Here is an 8297-nt window from a genome sequence, read left to right on the forward strand (position 1 = left end):
GCCAGTCAACCCCGAGTCGCCCGAGCCGTCAGACGCAGGCTCAGCCTCGTCCTTGGGGGCCCGTCCCACCGTGGGGGGCACACTGGGCGCAGCTTAAGGAGGAGGGGAATTTTGTTTGGTTGGACGTGGTTTCCACGGTGAGAAGCGCCCGCTGACAGGGCACCTCCTGAGGACGCACACAGGGCTCACCCCCCACCCCTGGGACCGGCCACTGAGGCTTTCCCAGCTTCCTATAGCCTCCTCCTAGGTCATGGCTGTCCTCAAGGTCATCTCAAGGCTCACCGCCTTCCCCATCAGGCCAGCACCGCCCCAGCAGGTGGGAGGCCTCTGCTCCATCCTCATTACCTTCAGCAGCGCCGTCGGGTCCCCGCCCAAGACCAGGCACAGCAGCGTGTCACTCCCGGCCCTGAGCACAGAGCTCATCCGCCTGCCACGCACCTGCCAGCTGCTGCCGAGAGGAAGGGGGAGCGTGCGCAGGGGCCGGACGGGAGGAAGGCCCCGCTCATGGGGGCGGGGGGCGAGGCGGGCTCCACACTGCGGTGGGCTGCAGCGCCCTGGCACCTCTTACAACTGCAGGCTCCTGGGTGGCCTTGCAGTGGGACCCCCGGGGGTGACCCTGATGTGGGGCCCACGGCGTGACCTGAGGGCTGCAGCTTGAGGAGCACAGTGCAACACAGCAGCCAGAACACTCTTCCTCCCTCGGTGCCCTACAATGTGCCCACATTGCACACACGTGCCCACACTCATATACACGTACGCACACGAGCTGCACGTGCACACACATGCACACTCACACATGCATGCAAACGTGTCCTCGCACTGTCTCCTCTCCGCAGTTGTCCCCACACACAGAGGCACGGGCACGTTCTCTTGGGCGGACACCGTTCCCCAGGGTGGGGCGGTGGATGGGGGCAAGCAGAAGGTGGCAGCGCCCCTGGGGCTTGAATAGGGCTCCTCGAACGAGCCAGAGTTTGACCTGGTGTGTGTGTGTGTGTGTGTGTGTGTGTGTGTGTGTTTAAGATTCCATTCATTTATTCATGAGAGACACAGAGAGAGAGGCAGAGACACAGGCAGAGGGAGAAGCAGGCTCCATGCAGGGAGCCCGACATGGGATTCTATCCCGGGTCTTCAGGATCACACCCTGGGCTGAAGGCGACCCTAAACCGCCGAGCTACCCGGGCTGCCCCTGATGCGTGTTTTGAATAGATTTCCCCCAGAAGTGGTCTCCAGAACCCACAGGGCAGAGGCCAGCCAGGTGGAGCGGCAGTGGCAGGGGGGTGGCTAGGGAACCTGGGGAGTCCTGGAAGGACCTGCAGGGCCTCACGGAGTACCGAGGGCCCCAGTCACCTGCAGCAGCCAGCCCGAGCTGCAGCGGGGGATCAGCTGGTCTTGGAGGCCTTCATCTCCCGTCTCACAGCGAGCCCTGGTGCTGCTGCGGAGGCCTCAGGCCGCCTGTGCAGCGGCCCCATGGGGTGCACCCCAGTGGCTGGCACAGCAAGACTCAGCGCTGGCCAGAACAGCAGCTGGGGCCCTAGTGACCGGCAGCCCAGTGAGGTGCCCCCAGGACTGCTTAGAGCCTCAGCCCCTCCCGCCCCAACCCCGCCCGAGAACCAGGCCAGGACGGACTGAGGCATTTCTGAGGCATCTGCAGGAGATGCAGGTCCCAGGAAACCCCCTGCCTCCTGCCTCACCTGCCCAGGGGGGTGCATTTGGGTGCCCCACAGGTGAACAGTGGAGGTCGGGCATACTGAGGCTTCTCCCTCCGCGGGGGGCCAGGCTCCTGGGCGCATCAGGCGTGCCTGGAGGCGGGGGGACCGGGCCCCATCAGACCTCCGGAGCACCAACCCGGTGTGCGTCAGGACAGGGTCAAGGCAGGCAGGGGGACTTGGGGCAGCCCTGTGTCCCCTGTGTCCAGGCTGTGGGGAGGTAGCCGGGGTCACGTCGCCCTGGGGAGAAGCGCTGGCTGGGAGTGCGGGCGCCGAGTGCAGTCAGCTCCAGACCCTGCTCCGCGAGGGCACCGGGGGCACCACCCCCTGGGGCCTAGCATCCCCCCAGTTTCACCCTGCCTGGCCCGGTAGGGGGCTTCGTGCGAGCACTGGGGAACTAAGTGGACATGGCGCGGGGAGCAGAGAAGGGACTCGGGGCAGCCCCACGGGCTCAGCCTCCTTGGCATCCCCGGGCCCGCAGGACCTGTGAGGCGTCTGGGCCTCCCACAGCCCGAGTACATCAACGGTCCTGTAGATGGTTCGCCTGGATGTTTTCTCTTTATTGTGCGCCGCTGTGCTCTTCCGTGACCTGAAAAATCACGGCCTTTTGAAGTGACAAGACTGTCATCTGTCTTTTATCCGTGTGCTACCTCTGGGCCACGCGGCACGGTGCTCAGGGCAGGAGCAGCAAGGTCAGCCCGCGGTTTGCCGGGGAGTGGAGGGGCTGCGTGTGCACGTGGGCGCCCAGGCACACCAGAGGCCTCGGCCCGCAGGCCCCCATTACTGCCCCCGGGGTTCCCATGCCACAGCCAGGAGTCCAGGGCCTAAAAGGCCTGGCTGGTCACCCAGCTCGGCGTGGGCTCCTGGGCTCTCTGGCACAGCCAGGGTATAGCCTGCCAGGCCCCGAGGGTTCTCCAGGGCCCTGTGTGCCCCCGGGGAGCGTGGCTCTAGCCCAGGGCAGGTACGCGGGTGGGCCTGTTGAGTCCTCACCCCATGCTACAATTGTGGGGGCCGGCGTCCCTACTGCTCCTCAGCCTGGGGCCCAGACCATGGCCCCTGTTTTGGATAGCTCAGAGACTGGGTGCTGGGGCCCCTCAGGGAGGATCCTGGTACCAAGCCCTGCCCCCAGGAATGTTCTGGCACCCAAAGCCGCTCAGTGAGCCCGGGGGCGTTCACAGGACCTCCCCTACTTGGCAGCTCCTCCTGTGACCTGGCCCTGCCCAGGGCCTGTGCTCATGCCGTCCCCTTGCCCAGAGCCCCCCTCCTGCCTCTGTGGGGGCCTCCCCGGGCAGTCCTGGCCCCAGGAGGGAGGCGAGCGGGCCAGCCTGTGCTCAATCGCCGCCTGTTAAGTGGGCACAGGCCGCAGGGTGGCGAGCTTTGGTTCAGCAACAGACCGCAGGCCCTGCTGTTCTTTCACACGAGAAGTTGAAATGGAGAAGTTTGTTGCTCGCGTGTCCTGAGGACGGGTCCGCAGGGCTGGAGAGGCCACGTCGAGCCCGGGGGGTCCAGGCAGGGCGCAGACGGCGGCGGCGCAGAGGCTCACCGCGCTCCCAGGGGCTCCCGAGCCAGGGCCAGGTGGTCAGTTCCAGCCACAGGAGCAGGGCTCGGGTAGGTCCGCGGTGCGGCGGGCGGTGCGGGGCTACGCAGGGGCACGACAGAGGGGCCGGGAGGCGGGCGCGCTGCTGACCTTGCGGGCTGCTGGGGAGTCGGGTCCCCACTGTTTCCTAGGTGCTCCGTGCTGGGGTCTGGGGCCCGAGCTCCCCGGACGGCCGGGGTCAGCACGACGCCGCACAAAACGGATGCGAGGCAGCCGCCCGGAGACTCGCAGTGTGGCCCCTGCCCAGGCGCGCACGGGCACCCGGGGTGCAGGGGCAGGTGCGCAGCTCCAACCGCAGATCCGCCCGGAGATCACCTGCCAGCTGCTCGCTCACGGACGCGCTGAGGCTCAGGGCAGCACCTGGGGCCACCCCTGCTGCCCAAGGCCCTGCCCACCGGTCCCTGGGCCCAGGGGGGTCTCGACGGTCCAGCAGGGCGCACAGGGGCGGGGCCGGGCGCAGAGCGGGGGCGGGGCTCAGAGCGGGGAGGGCGGGGCGCAGAGCGGAGGGGGCGTGGCTCGGCGCGGGGGGCGTGGCTCGGCGCGGGGGCGTGGCTCGGCGCGGGGGGCGGGGCGGGCCGGGGCGGGCCGGGGCGGCGGGGCCCTGCTGCTCCCCCAGTGCTGCCGCTGCTGCGCCCCCACGTCCAGAACGGTGCGCGGGCTTCATCCCCGCAGGTACCTGAGTTCTCCCCGGGAAGAGCGTCTGCGGAAGCCCAGAAGCTCCGAGGTGGGCGCTGCCCTCTGAGCCCGGGAGTGGGCCCCGGGGCGGGCGGCCCAGGTCGGAGGTCACGGCCCGGCCGCGCCCCAGAGCCCCAGGCCCCCCCTCCGCCCCCGGGAGAGGCTGCGGACACGGGGCTGACGGGGTGTCCGCGTGGGGACGGACGCAGGGAGGCTGTGGCTGGCCCCGCAGGGCTCTGGGTGCACGGCGCGAGCTCCGTGGCTGTGTCCACCTTGCCGGGCCTGGACCCCTCCGCCGCCAGCCCCGCGCTCGGTGTCCGGGAAGGAGGGGCCGGTGCCTGGAAGAGCAGCTCAGGGGAGGGCCGCCGCGGGCCAGCACGGTCCGCCCTGGTCCCCTGGACACTAGCGGGCCGCCAGGCAGAGGCAGGCGCACCCCAAGGGGCCCGGGGGTCACAGGCAAGCCTGCTGCTTTCCCCAGCACCCTCTCGGGGAGCCTGTCCGAAATGCCGCCTCCCCAAACTGTGAGGCCACCTGGGCTGATGTCACCGCTGCCTTCCGAGCAGGCTGCAGGGTCCCCGGGGCAGTGTGAGGGCCGAGGGTGGCGGTCCTGGCCAGAGGTGAGGGTCCCGTGTGCACCCCCCAGGCCCCGGGGAGGCCGTGTCCGCGGGGCCAGCCGGGGGCAGCTGGGCAGTCAGGCAAGAGGCACTGTCCCCGGCCCGTTCTGCCGTCACACGGGGTAAACCCCGAGGCCCTGGTGTCTCTTCAGCTGCAGAGACACGAACTGGCAGAAGCACAGGCCCAGCTGGAGGTGGCCCTGAGCCCCCTGGACGTCCTCAGAGGCGGGGAAGTACGCGTGGGCCACGCAGCAGGCGTAGCTGGACGAGAACCGCAGCATGGCCTCCTGGAACAGCGCCTCGCCCTCCGCGCACTCCAGAAAGACCTGCCTGCACTCCTCCAGCAGCACGTACACGAAGTGCAGCTTGTTCATGGTGTCACAGCCCACCAGCACGGAGTGGGGCGCCAGCAGGAGGTTGGCCTCGCCCGCTCTGAGGGCCAGCTCCCGCATCTTCCTCCTGGAGAACCTCTGGAACCAGCAGAGGGTGTTCACCGCCAGGACCAAGGCGAGGGGGCAGAAAAACACAGCGCCCGAGAGGAGCAGGAAGCGCTGCGCCGGCGGGCTCCGCTGGAGCCCCAGGACCAGCGTGAAGGACAGCAGCGCCAAGGAGACGAGAATCAGGAAGATGCCCAGCGGGACCCTGCAGCCCAGGTAGCGGAGGCAGGACCTGGGGGACTGCGCCCCGTTCAGGACGCCCAGGGCGCGCCGGTACACCTCGGGCTCCTCCAGCACCTCCTTCAGGGGGTCCGGGACACTCAGGGTGCTGAAGGTCCCCACCTGCCAAGACGACAGGCTGTCCTTGTTGATGCAGTTGAGGGTGAGGAGGGTCTTCCCGCTGTAGAGGGAGGCGGCCGGGCGCAGGGCCGGCACGGAGCGCGCCCCGCACAGGGTGGCCTGGCACAGAAGCCGCAGCACCTTGGGGTAGAAGCGGCTGTCGGTCGCCTCCAGGTAGGTCAGGTGGCTGAGGTGCAGCGGGACCCGGCAGGGCTTCAGCAGGACGGGGATGACGGCCTTCCTCTCCAGGCAGTAGCCGAACAGGGACAGGTCGGCCTCCAGGAGGCACCACCGGCTCTGCACGAAGTCCTGGCTCAGCAGCAGGAGCACCTTCTGGCTCTGCTGGATGCACTCGGCCATGTTCTCCAGGATGTTCCTGCCAGGGACGAAGTCCCGCTCGTGCAGACACACCCGCAGCCCCGGGAGGTCCGCCTCCAGGCGGCCGATGAGCGCGTGGGTCCACGCCGCGTCCCTGCTGCTGTAGCTCACGAACACGTGGAACTTCTCGCCGGGCCTCAGCAGGGGGATGGCCAGGGCCCCCCCTTCCTCCTCGGGGCCGGGATCCATGGGCGCCGCCAGGGAATCCACCCCCGGGAAGTCGCCTCGGGTCTCCGGAGAAGAGAGAAGGAAGCCGCCCTCAGGCTGTGAGACACAAGACAGACTCCCTCAGCGGGACGCTGCGGAGGACTGGAGGACGGGAGGACCGCTGCGGAGGCCGGGAGGACCACTGAGGAGGACGGGAGAACCACTGTGGAGGATGGGCCAGGACGGCAGTGAGGCCGCAGGGGTCGCGGGGGAGCCGCCAGCAGCCCCAGCAACCACCCGCCCCGGCAGCGACCACCAGCTCCTGCTCTGCGCCCCCTTCCAGCTCAGGACCCACCGGGAGGGCCGTCCGCGCCCCTCGGCCATCGCCTGGCCCTGTGCCCCAGCCTCCCCCCAGGCCCAAGCCCCCGCCCTCGGGGCGCCCCCGCTGCCCGGTCTGCCTCCGGGTCTCTGCCGCACGCAGTGACCGAGCCCCCCAGGGCCGTGCGCCGTCACCTGGGGCGTCTTCCTTGGTGACACACGACACCGGCTCTGAGGGCTGGAGCCGCAGGGCCACTTCCTGTCCTTTCTCCCACAGTTACGGGTCAGGGGGCTGCCCCGTGCTGGCTGGCCGTGTCCCTGAAATCCCTTCCTCGAAGCCCTAACCCCAGGGGATGCCGTTGGGAGGTGGTCAGGGCCTGAGGGCGGCCCATGAGTGGCGACTGCCCCCAGGGGGTCCCCACCCTCCCACCCAGGCAGTAGCCCGGTGCCCTGAACTGACCGCCAGGCTCCAGACTCAGAGAAATCACTATCATTTAGGAGCCCAGGCTCCGTGTCGTGTGCGGCAGCCCGGGCCCTCCCCGGGGCCCCTTCCAGAACATGCCAGCAGGTCTCTACGCCGCTCCACAGCCTCGCAGCAAGATCCCGCTGCTCAGACTCGGTGATCAGAGCGCCCAGAGGCCGAGCTGGACACCCAGGCCCGCGAGGTGTGCGCCGCTCGCCCAGCCCGACCCCCCAGGACTCCTGGCTGAGGCCCTGCCTCGTGCCCGCCACCACCTGGGCACCCTGCACACCTCGCGTGGCGGCTGGTTCCCGGGCCGGCCTCATGGGCAGAGTGGGCTGCGATGCCACCGTGCCAGGCAGCCCCTGCTGAATTCCCTGCCCTCGGGTGCGCAGGAGCAGGGGTCACAAAAGGAGGGCCCGAGAGCAGCTCTGGGAGAGACCAAGGAGGAGAAGCCCACCTGCCTGCTGCGGCCTCGCCCCTGCTCCCCCAGGTGGCTGGAGGCAGGGCACCCACGGTGGTGACAGGAGGGGGCTCGTCCCGCAGCCCACCCAGCATAGCACGGATGGAGCCGTTGCAGGAGGCCGTAGCGTCCACCCTTCCTGCCCAGCAGGCCCGGTGCACGGGCACCTTCCCCCTGCAGCCAGACGTCCCATGAGCAGGGCTGCGGGGGGCGCTTTACCGGGGCCCCCTCCAGGGAGGGCTGCCCACCCCCCCTCTCACCGGCTTCCTGCAGGCGGGCTGGGTGTGCGCGTCTAGAGGCGCCGGGACTCCGATGCTGCTCCTGCTCTGGGCCCCGAGGGCCCGAATAGCGCAGGCTCTGGCCTCACCGCTCCTCGGGCGAGGGATCGGGCTGGGAGGCCACCCGGAGCCCCCCACCCCACCCCCCAGCGCTGTCCTCAGACAGAAGGAAGTCTGCAGCCAACACTTTCTAGAGGCATCTCTGCTCCAGCACGAGCAGTGGGAAACTGAAAAGGGAAGCAAATTGAGGAAGGCCCCTGGCGTTGGATGGGGGTGGGCGGACAGGGCCCCTTCTGAGAACGATGCTGGGGACCTCACGGGGCCAGATGGCGGGAGTAACGCGGCCATGACGCTCTCGAAATCGGCCCGGGGGTCATGATCGGTGCTGCCCGGCAGCTTTGCTGGAGTCACCGGCTCGCTGGGGCCCGCCTGGCGGGGAGGGCTGGGTGCCCCCGGTTGGTTCCTTGGAGCAGGTCTGGCGGGGGCGGGGGGCATCCTCTGTGTCCCCAGGGCTGGCGATGCCCTCCAAGAGCCGATGGCAGCTGCTGGGCGACTTCCCCAAACAGTGGAGCTCGCCTCCCCCGCACCCCCAGGCCTGGAGCCGCAGCCTCCCTGTGGCTTCCCCAACCCCGCCCCCAGCCCCGCCCCTCCCCCAGTCTTACTCCATGACCCAGGGGAGTAGCGTCTGTGCCTCCCGGGGCCTGTGCCCGCCCCCACGGCCCCCCCACCTGAGCCAGAGGCCCGTCTCCCACCTGCGCCATCTCGGTTCCGGTTCCCGTGGTCACTTAGCGGAACAGCTACTCGGACTCTCACCTGAGGAAGAAACTCCAAGCTGCACGCTCCTGCGTGATTCCTACAAACAGCAGAACCCAGAATCGACGAAGC

The 8297-nt window shown here is 69.3% G+C and overlaps 1 protein-coding gene across 1 annotated transcript; it reads right to left on the minus strand.

Annotated features, from left to right (window-relative positions):
• Nucleotides 1-3814: 3814 nt before the first annotated feature.
• LOC121484858 lies at nucleotides 3815-7649 on the minus strand. The gene is made up of 2 exons (XM_041744616.1): nucleotides 7395-7649; nucleotides 3815-6010 (listed from the first exon to the last, which is right to left on the minus strand). The coding sequence occupies exon 2, from the start codon at nucleotides 5933-5935 to the stop codon at nucleotides 4706-4708; it is 1230 nt and encodes a 409-aa protein (XP_041600550.1). The 5' UTR covers nucleotides 5936-6010; nucleotides 7395-7649; the 3' UTR covers nucleotides 3815-4705.
• Nucleotides 7650-8297: the final 648 nt, after the last annotated feature.

This window comes from Vulpes lagopus, chromosome 2, assembly GCF_018345385.1.
Source record: "Vulpes lagopus strain Blue_001 chromosome 2, ASM1834538v1, whole genome shotgun sequence".
In the NCBI taxonomy this organism is placed as follows: Eukaryota; Metazoa; Chordata; class Mammalia; order Carnivora; family Canidae; genus Vulpes; species Vulpes lagopus.